This window comes from Gossypium hirsutum, chromosome A03 (genome assembly GCF_007990345.1).
Source record: "Gossypium hirsutum isolate 1008001.06 chromosome A03, Gossypium_hirsutum_v2.1, whole genome shotgun sequence".
Taxonomy (NCBI): Eukaryota; Viridiplantae; Streptophyta; class Magnoliopsida; order Malvales; family Malvaceae; genus Gossypium; species Gossypium hirsutum.
Window position 1 is genome coordinate 1,235,815 of NC_053426.1, and position 16,600 is coordinate 1,252,414.

Here is a 16,600-nt window from a genome sequence, read left to right on the forward strand (position 1 = left end):
TCCCCACAGTAATTAATCCCTGCTATTCGAAAAGATTAACATTTAATTTTGTGTTTTATTCCCATGAAGGGATATCAAACCTCTGATCATACAAGTAAGAGATAAAATGAGAAACCATTACGTCATATGCTGAACTTTCTGGTTTAGATATAGATATTATACTCACTCAAAAGAAAAAGAAATTAAGTTGTTCCATTTAGCAGAGTAGTTGTTAGAGCAGTTAGAACAAAAATTTGCGTCTGTCTAGCCTTTTATGGTAGACTATTATATAATATATATATATACATAACTTCAAAGATACTGGCCAAATCATATTATTATTTAACTATCTTTATATATGATATGTAGTTTTTTATCATAAATAGCCACTAGCCAGCCAATCCATTATCACATATTTAATATATCATCTTCTTCTCTTATATATACATATATTCTTCTTAATTTGTGTATTTGCTAAATAGTAACCATGGCTACCACCGAATCCTCAAAGCCTTGGAGACCATTTACTTCAAATTGTTGTTCAGCTGATAACCAAACAATTTTGGGCAATTTCAGCCGTTGTAGGACATCCAAATCCGATTTCTCAAAGAACATTGCTCCGTTACCATCGTTTCGACGATTGTCATTTTCCGATCTTAGCCGTTCATCGTCGATACGTATCAACGAGGATCTTGCACAATCTTTCGGTCCCGATTTGTATGATTTTCAACTAAGTGAGCTACGGGCTATAACCCAGAATTTTTCTGCCAATTATATGCTAGGAGAAGGTGGGTTTGGGACTGTGCATAAAGGTTACGTGGATGAGAATTTAAGGCAAGGGTTGAAACCTCAAGCTGTTGCTGTCAAGCTTTTGGACATTGAAGGTCTACAAGGACACCGTGAATGGCTTGTAAGCTTATTTACACCTACATGGACTCCTTGAATCACTGTGGAATCTTTCTTAATCATTATATATATATATATGGGTGTGTTGCAGGCTGAAGTGATATTGTTGGGGCAACTACGGCACCCACACCTAGTGAAATTGATTGGGTATTGTTGTGAAGACGAACAACGTCTCCTTGTCTATGAGTTCATGGCCAGAGGAAGTTTGGAGAATCATTTATTCAAAAGCAAGTATTTCCGACAATTAAACTCGGTAGTATTCAGGGTTTAAAGTTTAAGATTATAAAGCTTTGCTGACAAAATTTTGGAAAATTTTTACTGAGCCTTTTAGAAGTTTTAAAAAAATTAATTAGATTTTTAAAAATTCTTATTAATTCTTTCAAAAAATTTAAATTAATTTCTTATTAAGTCTTTAAATTTTTTAAAATTTTAATTAAACCCCTAAAATTTTTAAAATTTTTACTTAATCTGTCTCGTACTTAATTATACATCATCTATATCTGCCATCTATATTTATATTTAAATCCTAAATGAGTTGAAATCATGAGTGAACCAAGCATCAACTCAGTCTTGATTATAATAAGATTTAAACACATAAAACAATCAATTTTAAACATTTAACTTTACAATTTCAACTAAAACCTCGTTTAATTTTTATATCAATTTTTAAAAAATATATTTCTTACATAAACAAATTTTCACCCATTACCATAATATAGTATATATAATCCTCATGTTGTAAAAACTGAAGCCCGATAAACAGATTAAATATTCCCAATTTAATAGTTATAATTTAAAAAAAAAATTAACTTGATAACAGGGCCGGGGATCTCAACATCACTACCATGGGGAACCAGATTAAATATAGCCATTGGAGCTGCGAAAGGGCTTGCATTCTTGCATGGGGCTGAGAATCCTGTCATATATCGTGACTTCAAAACTTCCAATATCTTGCTTCATTCTGTACGTACGTGTGTTTACTGTTTGCAAACATATATATATGGCAAGCTTAATTAGCTTTAAAAATCTATATTTATGTAAGACCATTTCTTGATTAATTTTGCTTTATCAGGATTTTACAGCTAAACTATCGGATTTTGGACTTGCCAAGATAGGACCTGAGGGCTCAAACACGCATGTCACAACTCGCGTTATGGGTACCTATGGTTATGCTGCCCCAGAATACGTATCAACAGGTTAGGATCTATCTATCTATCCATATGTGTTATGATTGATGGCATCTGAGATGAATAGAAACTGACCATGACATGACACTATTGTTATGATTGATATACATTCAGGTCACTTGACCACAAAGAGTGATGTTTACAGTTTCGGAGTAGTATTATTAGAGATGCTTACAGGAAAAAGAGCAGTGGACAAATCGCGGTGTAAGAATGAGCAAAACCTAGTTGATTGGGCTAAACCTTACTTAAATAGTAGTCGAAGGCTGCGCTATATTATGGATCCAAGACTTGGCGGCCAGTATTCAGTGAGAGGAGCAAAACAGATGTCTCTTCTAGCTTTACAATGCATTAGTTTGAACCCAAAAGACAGGCCGAAGATGACAGTCGTTATTCAAACACTTGAATCCTTACTAGAGTACAAGGACATGGCAATCTCTTGTGGGCAATGGCCTGTCTCCTCAAACTCTACTAAAAAGACTGGACTTCCTAGTTCTGCTCCTAATTTTAGAGCACAAAGTAGATCAAGTTCAGTTGGTGTTCAGAATAAAAAACCCAATCCAGCTGTTCCAACTCCAAGGAAGGTTGTATGATTCATTCAGGTCAACCATAATATATATTATATATTTCTTTTGTAATCTTTAATGTATTTATGATTGTAAGTATATATAAGCAAGTTTCAAAAAGTAATGCAGCTGTGCTTTGTAAATATTTGAACAATGGGGACGAGCTGCTATATATCATGTATACAAGTTTTCAAAACAAAAAAAATTAAAGGAACTGCAGTTGTCGAAGTAAGTTGCCACTTGACACGTAAAGGCAACATAGTTAGGCAGGTGTTCATCATTACCAGTTTTTTCACTAATTGAGTCATCGTCACTCCATGTTATTGGTATACCACCAACATAGTTATAAATGCGTAATTAGGATATTATTTTAATAACTCAATATCGATTCCGTGAGCACATAAACACATAGGTTTATCTTATTTTTAAGATTTTTTAGGATTTTTATACACCTCTTTTCATTTATTTTTTTATTTTATTCTGTCCCTTTTTAATTATTCAAATTTTGAATTTATTTAATTATTTTTCTATTTTAATTGTTCCTTTAATTTTGTTTAGATCTGATTTTGATTTGTTTGCGCTTCAGTTTGTCTCAAAATTCAAGTTTCTTTTCGATCATCTAGAGCTTTAAGTCAAATCCACAACTTGGACAAGTGTTAATAGGTTAAAAAACGTTGCATATAAGTTTGTCAAAGTCGAGAATTTGACTTAGGGCTATAAATGATCAGAAAGAAACTTGAATTTTGAGACAACTTGAAACGCAAACAAATCCAAGTTAGATCTAAAAAAAATTAAAGGAAGCAATTAAAATAGATAATTAAGATAGAAAAAGTAATTAAGTAAATCCAAAAGTTGAATAATTAAATAAGAACAAAATAAAATAAAGAAGATAGATGAAGAAGAAGGAAAGTGACGTATAGAAGTCCTAAGGAGTCTTGGAAACAAAATGAATCCACAACCCCCTTCAAACGACTCTAATTTCTCCTCCAAAAAAAGAAAACTTGGTTAGAAAAAACTTGAAGATGATTTTCAAAATTTGAAAAGATTATTAAAACTCTTCTAAAAGAAAACTCAAGAGAAATTCTTTAAAAAAAACTCAAAGAGAATTTTATTAACTCAAAATGAATAATTAATGAATTGATTGAATTGTGTATAATGAAGAGGCCTTTATATAGGCTAGCTTACATCTAAATAAAACTCTCAAGTATATTGAAATTCTAGTTAATCTAAACAAATAGTTTTAAACTAAGCTTTCTTGATGACATAAAACTCCCGTCCAGAAATTCTGCTCGCGTAGGTTTCACTAAGACGGTCATAACTTGAGTTCCCGAACTCGAAATCGAGTGATTCAAAGTGTATTTCAAAGCTAAAAGATAACTCTTCCAAGACTATGTAGACATCTAAGCCCATAAATTCCTGGATCCCATCAAAAAATTCGTTGCAAGTTGACTAATCTTTTCAACTTGAAAATTTAAATTAAAAATGTCAAAAGGAATATCACAATTAAAATTTAAGAAAATAAATACAAAGAAAGCCTAGTCAAAGGTAAAATCTCATTTTTTATTCATGGATTTGATCATTGATGCAGATATAATTTATAATATTCTGTGATAAATTGGTTATAGTTCCTGATTAATGCTTAGAAACCAATCTCTTTTTACCTTCTCAATAATCAAGACAAACATCATTAATTATTTCCTTCATTGATAAATAACCTTATAACGAATGCTTAGGATTCAATTTACCAATAGCTTGAAGAATGAAAGAGACCCGATTCTAGCCAATAAACATACAAAGGTTCACTAAGACCATATCACATATGCATATAACAAGAATTGCATGCTTCAACATGTACAACCATGTCATTCATCACAAGTATTAGAACTAGTTAAACAATTAAATTCTATTTAACAAATCAAATATTACAAGCAACCGAAGACAGACTCTATATTCAATAAACTTGAATATTTAAAATTAAAATGAAAGATATCCAAATACCAAAGAAAAAGAAAAGATGGAGTATAAATTAGATCTCACATACTTTTAGAATCAAAACGTCAAAATTCCTTTGACTAGAAAAAGAGTTTAGCAACTTAGCGAAAATAAAACACAAAAATGAAATAATATTAAGGTAGCTCTACGTGACTATCTTTAATTCTAAACCTAAAACTATGTTTTTATAGGGAAAAATTGCGTAAGAGAGAAAAAAAAGTGCCTTTAATAAATTAAATGAGTTTTTCTAGGCTTTTGGTAGATTTACATTGCAAATTTCTAGGACACTATTGGGCACCTTCTTGATGTTTTAATTCTGAGTCGTGAAATGAATCCACCTAGATCTTTTGATTCCCTTAGAAATAGTATATTATGGGCTCAAATCAGAGTCCTTTAGCTCAAGATATGATCAACATACTGAAGCAATATAAGTTGAAAGTCCAATCCGTAAAAACTTACCAAAAATAATCTTTAAAGTCATTTTTTTTCCAATTATTTCACCTAATATATGAGAATAAAATACAAGTTTGTTGAAATATTTGAAGTTGTTGTAATGTACTTGAAGAAGTGCTCACTTTTTTCACCACCACGATAAAAAAACTTGTCATATTTAGAAGATTGACTATTTATTAAATCGTATCTTTAGGCTAAGATGAGATTTTGGATTGTATCAAGCCAATCAATGAAGAGTAAATCATTTGTAGAAACTTATTTAAAAGATCAGATTGGATTGGACTGAATCGGATCGAGTAAATCAAATCGCTTAGTTTGAGGAAGTTAGAACGAAGTTCTAATTGAAACATTGAAGTCTTATCTGCCAATAGTCCATATTACATTGGTTGTTTATATTATATTATATTATATTATATTATATTATATTATATTATATTATATTATATTATATTATATTATATTATATTATATTATATTTCAGCTATTTTAGGTACTATTTAGGAAGGATCATGACTGATCTTTATTATGTTAGCAAGTCTTAAATTTCTTATATAATTAAAAGACCTGTATAGGTTGATGTACTAAATTTTAAGAGCACTTATCTGTTTGAAATGAGTAAAATTATTTGTAGCAGTGCATTTGATTGTAAAACATGTATTGTGGTTTTACAAACTAAGTTCTTAATAGGAGAATTTAATAGTGAGAGATCTAGTCTTCAAGGTACAAGAGTGAGGATTCCAAACGTGGGAGTGTTAGAATTTGGTTTACTGGTTGTAATTGTTTAAAAATTGTGGATTCTTCACTGAGATAGGCTCCGCAAATGTAGGAAAATTGAACTTCATAAACAACTTTGTTGTCCCTTGTCACAGTTCTTGCAAAAGTGCCCATTTTCTCAATCACTTCTGCTCATACTTTGTTTGTTACTTAGCAATTGTTTCAGGTTAACAATTGGTATTAGAGCTTCCTACTTAATAATAATTAACCACCAAACTATATTTCAATAACCAACTCATACCCAAAATAATGTCAAACTCATGAAATGACATTACCATAAGATTAGCCAAAAAGACAACTCATTGGATCTCAAAAGGACATTACTTACAAACTCTATTGACTACCGCATTTTGTCCCCAAAAGACTAGAAGTAGAAATCTATTATCTCTAACAACTCTACTAGAATACTCCATCTTTAATCGTACTAATATAGACATATGAATAAGCAAACCCTAAATAAATTAATGCATGAATTGAAACAAAAAAAATAGAGAAAATACACATGTAACCACATCGATAGCTCCCTTTAGATGGATCACCAGTGATGTGGTCATCTTTGACATATGAGAGCTCCCTTAGGTGGCTAGATTCCTTCTCCACTTGACTTGGTTCATGAAGATCATCTTGCTTAGGCTCTTGAACCAACTCATCTTGTGCTTACTATTGTTATGATGCTTCACTTAGATCATCTTGATAAAATTTTACATCATCAATATCAAAAGACTCTTTTCTAGAAGGAGAACTAGATTTGTCAAAACTAACAAGTATAGACTCCTCAACCACTAATGTTCTTTTATTAAAAACTCTATAGGCTCTAGAAATTGTAAAATATCCAAGAAAAATACCTCTTGGCATGAAATTTTCCCAAAGTATATTTTCCATTATTTAAAAAAAACATTTGCAATAAAAAAGATGAAAGCAGCTAATGTTACGCTTTCTACCTTTAAAATGTTTAAATGAAGCTTTCTTTAAAATTGGCTTAACCATAGCTCTAATTATAATGTAGCCAAAAATATATTGACAAATCATTTTCACAAAAGTATGATTCCAGTCATTTCCTCTAAGATCTTATTTTTCCTCTCAATAACTTCATTTTGTTAAGGAGTTCTAGGTGCCGAAATGTAACGACCCAAAATTTACGGGTATCAAAAATTTAAATTTTCGGGTCATAATTTCCACAAAATGAATTCGTAAATATTTATTAGAAATATTTACGAAGCTAATAGTGTAGTTAATTAGACTTTGGTTAAGTGAATTAGCTTGAATTAAGGCTTTAGTGAAAGGACTAGATTGAATATAGGGTAAAAGTTTAATTATGGACTAAAGAAAATTGAAGGGACTAAATTAGCAAATAAGCCTTATGTGACAAGTGTGTGGTAAGTATAAATACATGTGTATTATTTTAATAGGTACAAATATATCTATATATATGTATTTGCTTATTATTTAAGAAATAATAATTATAATTAAAAAATATAATATAATAATATAAAGTAAAATAAATAAAAGAAATAATAAAAAGAATAAAGAAACAAAAGTAAGAAACACAATAGAGAAGTAACGAAAATTGAGGGAAAGAAAGAAAGAAAGAAAAAGAAAAAGAAAAATAGGGTTTTGAGGTTTGAGGCTTAATTGGTAAGTCAATTTAGTCCCTTTTTGCTTGTAATTTTGATGTTTTTGGAATCCTAGACCAAAGCTCTACTTGAATTAAGTTGAAATTTAGAAAGTTAGTGGATTTTTAAATGTTAAATAGATGAATTATGTTATAAAGTGATAGAAATTCAAATTAGAAATGGGAGAAGGATTGAATTATAAAAAGAGATATAAGTTTTGCTATAGTAGGGACTAAATTGTCTAAATTGTAGAATTGATGTTTTATATTGTATATGAAGAGTTGAAACTTGTTTAAAGTAGGTATTAAATGAAAATATAGGATTTATTTGAAGAAAAAGAATGGTTATAGTGGAAGGACTAAATTGGAATTTTTGTAAAAGTTACATGGAAAATAGAAGAGTGTGTTATTAAATGATATGTATTGATGATTTTAAATGTTAATTTTCCATAGCTAACGTAGCACCAGAAACGTTATCAAAGAAGGGAAAAGAGAAAGTGAGCGAAGATAACGAATAAACTCGAGAATTACAGTTTGTATTTCTATAACCAAACTTAATAGTTATTTTGATACATATTATTGATATTATGTATGGCTATTGAAATTAAGGTAAGTATTGATATTGTAGTATGGTGTTGATTTATGAATATTTGAATTGAAATGTATATTGATTTTTTATGATGAATTGAAAGTGAATTGAATACCCTATTAACGGTATCGGGCTAGTCGGATATAACTGGCATGCCATAGGATTGGAAGTGTTCAGGAATATTCCGACTTTGTGTCGATGAGACAATATAAGTGTCGCCTTACTGTTAATGTTACTGTTACTGTTCCGAATTCGTCTCGATGAGGTACTCTGTGTACCGCTACTGTTACTGTTACTGTTACTGTTATCATTACGGTGTATTCTGGCTCTGACCGATGAAATACTGTATATTATCCCGGTGTGTGGGTTGGATCCGCATATCCATCCATGTCCGAGTTATGTTAATAGGGGAAAACTATTGTACTGAATACTGAAAGATACTGATTGAAACTGTGTTTTCTTATTGAATATGATTTTATTGATAAGTGTTACTGTGATATAAGGATAATTGAATGAAAACTTATGAAATTCTTATTTTTAGAATTTATGGTTATGCATGTATTGGTTTATAGAAATACCATTGTGTAACGCCCCCACGCCCGAGACCGTCGCTGGAGTCGAGCTTGAGGTGTTACCGAACATAATTTATCGAATTAAGAACTTCGAATCATTTATTTCTACATTCACAGCTTTCTAGCTACCTGCGTCACAGTTACAAGAAAAATCATATCTTGAGTTACAAAACTCAAAATCAAGATCTGTAAATTTTCCTTAAATCTATACTCATATATCTATTTACTAATTTTTTTCTAGAATTTTTTGTTGGGCCAATTAATACAGTTTATTAGTTAAAGTTACCCCTATTTCAGGACTTCACTGGACTGACGTCTGTTTACTACGAACCATATTTCTCTCTGTGAAAAGTTTATATTACTATGAAGTTTACTTATTCAGAAACTAGACTCAATAAGGATTCCAAGAATATAAAATACACCACCTAATTATTTTTTTACAATTTATGGTAAATTTCTAAAGTTGGAACAGGGGATCCAGAAATCGCTCTGGCCCTATTTCACTAAAATTCAAATATCTTATAACATATAATTCCTTTACTTGTTTCATTTGTTTTATATGAGACTAGACATACTAGGCTTCAATGTCATATTTAATCCATCACCAAATTCAATTTCTATGATTTTTAGTAAATTTTCAAACTCATGTCGGTGTTGCTGTAATATTCTGTTTATGGCAAATTTCATCTTTTCATGAGTTTTTATGATCTAGATAACGTATTAAACTTCCATGACATTAAACATGATCTAACTTAGCATTTTCCATGACTTATCATTATTAAGCATTTTCTCAACCAAATCATGGCCATATCACAAAATTATTTACACAAAATAGGTGTATTGCTATACATGCCATACTTAAGTTTTACAAGCCGTTTACCAAAAAGAGTCTTTAGGATAGTGTGATCGAACCTTCGACCTGTCCCGATTCCTAAGCCGGCTTGTTCAAAACTACAGTGAATGAAAATGAGGGAGTAAGCATAAATGCTTAGTAAGTCATATGCAAATAACAAGTAACATAACAATACAATTATACCAAACAACCTTAGCATGGTATCACCAAAACATATATCACATTTCTAAACATCATTAATCATCTTACCACCTTATCGTTGTTGTATCTATTTTCAACCCGAAGGTTAAGTACATACCTGTCCAAAGTGTCCATTTCACAATACTTACCAATACGTCACCTGCATCTTAAGTGTTCTTCCATTTCACTAGAAATTTTACCCGTTGAACACATCGGAATATAACTCGGATACATGGATAATTTGCACATAAGTGCCACATTTGTAGCCAAGCTACCATGTAACCCGCCCATAAGTGAACTCGGACTCAACTCAACGAGCTTGGGCGTTCACATCCATAAGTGAACTCGGACTTAACTCAACGAGTTCGGATGCCTAGTTACATCTCATGAACTCGGACTCAACTCAACGAGTTCGGACATTTCACATCCATAAGTGAACTCGGACTCAACTCAACGAGTTCGGATGTTCAACCATCCTAGTGACATGTCACTTGTATCCTAATCTATTCCTAAGGTTCAAAAGGGATTTTCCTCGAACACATATCCTTGCCATCTTCCGTAAAATACCGAAACCAATACTCGGTAGCACTTTATATTTAACAAATAATACACTTAATTTGCATTTTATTCGAAAATAACCACAAAGCATATATTTCATGATAAAAATCAACATATCATATATTTAACATCAATAAATTAAAAATAACAATTATGCTACCTTATTTACACATGAACTTACCTCGGTACAAAATTTTTAACAATCGAGCCTATTCCTCGTAAACTTTGTTTTTCCCTCGATCACGACTTGAATCTCGTTTCTCTTGATCTATAATACCAAATTAATCTTATTTAATACATACATTCATTAAAACAGTCCTTAATACGAACTTTGGCAAAATTACCATTTTGCCCCTAAACTTTTGCATAATTACACTTTTGCCCCTAGGCTCGGGAATTAAACTTCATCCCTTATTATCATGTTTTATGACATTCTGATAATTTTTTCCTTCTATGGAAACATCAAATTCTCACTCTAACATGTATTTATGACTACTAAATATTTTTACCGATTAAGCCTTTTTACTCGTTTTTACTCAAAACCGAGTAGCACAAGTTGTCTAACAAAATTTAAAACCTCATATTCTGTCATAAAACACCAAAATACACCAATTTCACCTATGGGTATTTTTCCAAATATGAACCATAGGTTGAATTATTGTTAACATAAGCCAAATCGAGCTACCGGGATTTCAAAAACATAAAAATCATTAAAAACGGGGCTTGAAATCACTTACTATGAAGTTTGAAAGTTGAAGAAACCCCAGCTATGGAGGAGAGCAAAAATCAGAAGAACAATATGGAGAAGATGATCATTTTGGGTTATTTTTCCTATTTTTATTTCATTTAATATCCAAATGACCAAAATACCCTTACTACTAAACTTTCCAAAAATTCCTTCCATGTCCTAATTTTTTCTATGAACTTAAAATTGGTCAAATTACCATTTAAGACCTCCTAATTAATATTTCAAGGCAATTTCATACTAAAAACTTCTAGAATGCAAGTTTTGCAATTTATTCGATTTAGTCCCTAACTTTAAATTAAACTCGTTATGCCAAAAATTTCTTCACGAAATTTTCACAAAATTATGCAATCATATCATAAACCTCAAAATAATTATAAAATAATTATTTCTATCTCAGATTTGTGGTCACGAAACTAGTATTTCGATTAGGCCTTAATTCGGGATATTACAACTCTCCCCCCATTTAAGGATTTTCGTCCTTGAAAATCTTACCGGTAAACAAGTGTGGGTATTGGTTTCTCATAGTTTCTTCAGGTTCCCATGTAGTCTCTTCTACCCCGTGCTTTTGCCACAAAACTTTCACGAGAGCGACACTTTTATTTCTTAGTTTCTTGACCTCTTGAGCTAAAATCTTAATCGGTTCTTCTTCATAAGTCATATCCGGTCGTAGTTCAATTTCTGTTGGTAAAATTATACGTGAAGGATCCGAACGATACCGACGTAACATAGATACGTGGAACACATCATGGATCTTTTCTAATTCAGGTGGTAATGCTAGCCGATATGCTACCGGTCCAACTTTTTCAATTATTTCATATGGTCTAATAAAACGCGGACTTAACTTGCCTTTCCGGCCAAATCTAAGGACTTTCTTCCATGGAGACACTTTTAAAAATACCTTATCACCAACTTGAAACTCGATTTCCCTTCGTTTCAAATCCGCATAAGATTTCTGTCTATCTGAAGCAGCTTTCAAACAATCTCGAATCACTTTCACCTTTTCTTCGGTTTCTTTTATTAGATCAACTCCATAAATCTGATTTTCCCTAAGTTCAGTCTAATACAATGGCATCCGACATTTACGACCATACAATGCTTCATAAGGTGCCATCTTCAAACTCGTCTGATAACTATTATTATAAGCAAATTCTACCAACGGTAAGTACCTTTCCCAACTACCTTGAAATTCCAATACGCAACATCTAAGCATGTCTTCAAGAATCTGAATTACTCTCTCTGATTGTCCATCAGTTTGTGGATGAAAGGCAGTGCTGAAATTTAACTTTGTACCTAATGCCTCTTGCAAATTTTTCCAAAACCGTGAAGTAAATCTCAGATCTCTATCCGAAATGATTGACAAAGGTATTCCATGAAGTCTAACAATCTCACGGATATACAATTTAGCCAACTTATTAAGAGAATAATCCGTACGTACCGGAATAAAATGAGCCGATTTAGTCAGTCTGTCAACTATTACCCAGATGGAATTTTTCTTCCCCGGAGTTAACAGCAACCCTGATATAAAATCCATGGTAATTCGATCCCATTTCCATTCAGTAACCATAATAGGCTGGAGTAATCCCGAAGGTACTTGGTGTTCAGCTTTCACTTGTTGACAAACTAAGCACTTTGATACAAACTCGGAAATATCTCTTTTCATTCCACTCCACTAGTACATTTTCTTCAAGTCATTATACATTTTCGTACTGCCCAGATGAACCGCCAAACATCCATTATGTGCTTCATACAAAATCCTTTGAATCAACTCATCATTTTTCGGTACACAAATCCGATTTTTAAACATCAAACAACCATCAGAACCGATTCTGAAATCTGATCCCATATCAGCTTCGCACTGTTTTCTCTTGGCTAGCAAATCTTCATCATTTTTCTGAGCTTCAGAAATCTCTTGTAAAAACATCGGTCTTGCTCTTATCTCTGCTAGAATCGAACCATCACCTGATATCTTTAACTGAGTATTCATAGCTCTCAAAACAAATAACAACTTTCTGCTTAAAGCATCGGCAACCACATTCGATTTTCCCGGATGGTAGTCAATAACAAGCTCGTAATATTTCAACAACTCCAACCATCTTCGTTGTCTCAAATTCAAGTCTTTTTGTGACATCAAGTACTTAAGAATTTTGTGGTCGGTATATACCCGACACTTTTCACCATACAAATAATGTCGCCAAATCTTCAAAACAAACACCACCGCAGCCAATTCCAAATCGTGAGTAGAATAATTCCTCTCATGAGGTTTTAACTGCCTCGAAGCATAAGCCACCACTTTTCCTTCTTGCATGAGTACACACCTCAAACCATTTAGAGAAGCATCACTATACACCACAAATTCTTTACCTGATTCGGGTTGTACTAACACTGGTGCCTCTGTTAATAACTTTTTCAATTTTTCAAAACTCTGTTGACATTCTTCCGTCCATTCAAATTTAACATTCTTTCGGAGTAGTCTAGTCATAAAAGCAGCAATTATAGAAAATCCATTTACAAACCGCCGATAACACCCAGCTAGCCCCAAGAAACTTCTAACTTCGGTTACATTTTTCGGTGGTTTCCAATCAACAATGGCTGAAATTTTACTAGGATCAACCCGTATACCATCACCTGAAACAATATGACCCAAAAATCCAACTTCTCGGAGCCAAAATTCACTTTTACTAAACTTAGCATATAGCTGCTTATTTCTCAGAGTTTGCAAAACTATCCTCAAATGCTCAGCATGCTCTGTCTCATCTTTTGAATAAATTAAAATATCATCAATAAACACCACAACAAATTTGTCCAAGTATGGCCGAAATATGCGATTCATCAAATCCATAAACACAGCAGGAGCGTTTGTCAACCCGAATGGCATAACTAAAAATTCATAATGACCATACCTTGTTCTAAAAGCAGTTTTAGGCACATCCAACTCTTTTACTCGCAGCTGATAGTATCCAGATCTCAAGTTAACCTTTGAAAACCATGTCGCTCCTTTTAGCTGATCAAATAAATCATCAATTCTTGGCAACGGATACTTGTTCTTGATTGTCACCCTATTTAATTGCTGATAGTCAACACACAATCTCATAGAACCATCCTTCTTTTTCACAAATAACACGGGAGCACCCTAAGGTGAAAAACTTGGTCTCACAAAACCTTTATCAGTCAACTCTTGCATCTGCGACTTTAATTCTTTCAACTGTGCTAGTTCCATTCTATATGGAGCAATCGAGATCGGAACTGTTCCCGGTATCAAATCAATACCAAATTCTACTTCCCTGACTGGAGGCAAACCCGACAATTCTTCTTGAAATACGTCTGCAAATTCACACACAACCGGCACTGATTCAACTTTCTTTTCAACTTCTTTTGTATTAATTACATATGCCAAATAAGCTTCATAACCCTTTCTCAAATATCTTTGAGCCGACATTGAAGAAATCACACTAAAAAATGCCTCTGATTTATTTGATTCAACCCGCAGAGTTTCACCATTTTCACACTTTAATTCTATAACCTTTTCTTTGCAATTTACTATAGCATCATGCAATGTCAACCAATCCATACCCAAAATAATATCAAATTCATCAAACAGAAACAACATCAAGTCGGCCGGAAAGTAATGACCTCGAATCATTAAAGGGCATTTCTTGCATACTTTATCAACTATCACACATTTGCCTAGTGGATTCGACACTCTAATCATTAATTTTGTATTCTCAATAGGTATATTCATACTAGACACCAGTTTCATGCATACATATGAATGAGTAGAACTGGGATCAATCAAAGCATTAACATTAACATCATAAAGAGAAAATATACCAGTAATCACATCGGGTGATGAAGCATCTTCACGCGCTTTAATAGCATAAGTTCTAGCCGGAGCCCTACCTTCAGATCGAACTGCTGCATCTCTGGCTACATTCTTACTGCTTGCTTCATTCCCAGCTTTTCTTGGATACCTTCCCCTCGAATCCGCACCACTTGCTTTTGTATACTGAAATTTTTCTTTCTCAGCTCTCTCTGGGCAGTCTCTAATAAAATGATTCGGAGAACCACATCGAAAACATTCATTTGCTCTGCACGAACCATAATGATTTCTACCACACCGCTGGCACTCGGGTTTAACAAATCTCGAGTTCCCTACACTGGCTGCCGAAGTAGTCTGGGACTTAGGACCCACATTTTGCTTCTTAGAATTCCCATATGATTGCCCAGCTGAAACTTGGGAACGAGGATTCATATTTCTTGACTTTCCGGGTTGTTGTGAGGGTGCATTACTCATTGGTCTTTTCTTTCAATTTCGTGTCTCAGATTCTACTTTTTTCTTTTCCTTAAGTAGTTCTTCAGCCTTGCAAGCTCGATTGACAAGTACCACCATTTCTTTTAGTTCAAGGATCCCAACAAATACCTTGATGTCTTCGTTGAGCCCGTCTTCAAATTGTCGGCACATCTTGGCCTCTGTAGGAACATATTCTCTGGCATACTTACTCAATCGAACAAACTCTCTTTCATATTCTGTGACTGTCATATTACCTTGCTTCGGCTCAAGAAACTCTTTACGTTTCTGATCAATAAATCTTTCACTAATATATTTCTTTCGAAACTCTTCTCGAAAGAATTCTCAGGTTACCATCTCTTTCGGTACCACCGAAATCAAAGTCTTCCACCAATTATAAGTTGAATCCCTCAACAAAGATATAGCACATTTCAAACATTCTTCAAGTGTACAAGATAATTCATCAAATACCCGGATAGAATTTTCAAGCCAGAACTCTGCTTTCTCGGCATCGTCATCAATCTTTGCCCTAAATTCTTCGGCCCCTTGTTTACGAATTCTATCAACCGGAGTTCTGTGAAATTTTATCATATCCACACCCTGAGGCACCGGAGGTATAGGTTGAGGAATTGGGGGAGGTGGGGGAGGTTGTGCATTTGGGTTCGTACGAACGAACTCAGTATACCAAGCATTCACATTTGGAGAAAGGCTTCCCGAGCCCCTTCTCCTCCTCTTTGACCAACAGTAGGAGGTGGATTTTCAGTTGGCACTGCCCCTTCAGTCAGAGCTGGTGCATTACTCTCTACATCATCAGTCGCAGTTGGATCGGGATCCATTTACTATAAAAAAAATCATTTAATAGGTCAAAAGTCGTCACACTATCACAATTTATACATATGGCATGTATAGCAAAATCCGTACATACAACACGTAGTCCGAGAACCGACTAAACCTACTCTGATACCACTAAATGTAACGCCCCCACGCCCGAGACCATCACCGGAGTCGAGCTTGAGGTGTTACCGAACATAATTTATCGAATTAAGAACTTCGAATCATTTATTTCTACATTCACAGCTTTCTAGCTACCTGCGTCACATTTACAAGAAAAATCATATCTCGAGTTAAAAAACTCAAAATCAAGATCCGTAAATTTTCCTTAAATATAGACTCATATATCTATTTACTAATTTTTTTATAGAATTTTTGGTTGGGCCAATTAATACAGTTTATTAGTTAAAGTTACCCCTGTTTCAGGACTTGACTGGACTGACCTCTGTTTACTACGAACCATATTTCTCTCTGTGAAAAGTTTATATGACTATGACGTTTATTTATTCCGAAACTAG

The 16,600-nt window shown here is 33.2% G+C and overlaps 1 protein-coding gene and 1 long non-coding RNA gene across 2 annotated transcripts; one reads left to right on the top strand and one right to left on the bottom strand.

Annotated features, from left to right (window-relative positions):
- Positions 1 to 346: 346 nt before the first annotated feature.
- On the top strand, positions 347 to 2,849 carry LOC107940978 (probable serine/threonine-protein kinase PBL15). Its single transcript, XM_016874456.2, has 5 exons — positions 347 to 889; positions 977 to 1,112; positions 1,706 to 1,848; positions 1,958 to 2,081; positions 2,187 to 2,849. Exons 1-5 carry the CDS (start codon positions 467 to 469, stop codon positions 2,660 to 2,662), a joined length of 1,302 nt encoding a protein of 433 aa, XP_016729945.1. The 5' UTR covers positions 347 to 466; the 3' UTR covers positions 2,663 to 2,849.
- Positions 2,850 to 9,370: 6,521 nt separating this feature from the next.
- LOC121223421 (uncharacterized) lies at positions 9,371 to 10,455 on the bottom strand. Its single transcript, XR_005920775.1, has 2 exons — positions 10,400 to 10,455; positions 9,371 to 9,578 (listed from the first exon to the last, which is right to left on the bottom strand). It is a non-coding gene; the product is annotated as an uncharacterized lncRNA (long non-coding RNA).
- Positions 10,456 to 16,600: the final 6,145 nt, after the last annotated feature.

Coding starts and splice junctions, on each gene's coding strand:
- LOC107940978 (XM_016874456.2), top strand. CDS start 467: ATGGCTACCACCGAATCCTCAAAGCCTTGGAGACCATTTACTTCAAAT. Junction 890..976: donor AAGGACACCGTGAATGGCTT/GTAAGCTTATTT, acceptor GGTGTGTTGCAG/GCTGAAGTGATATTGTTGGG. Junction 1,849..1,957: donor CCAATATCTTGCTTCATTCT/GTACGTACGTGT, acceptor TTGCTTTATCAG/GATTTTACAGCTAAACTATC.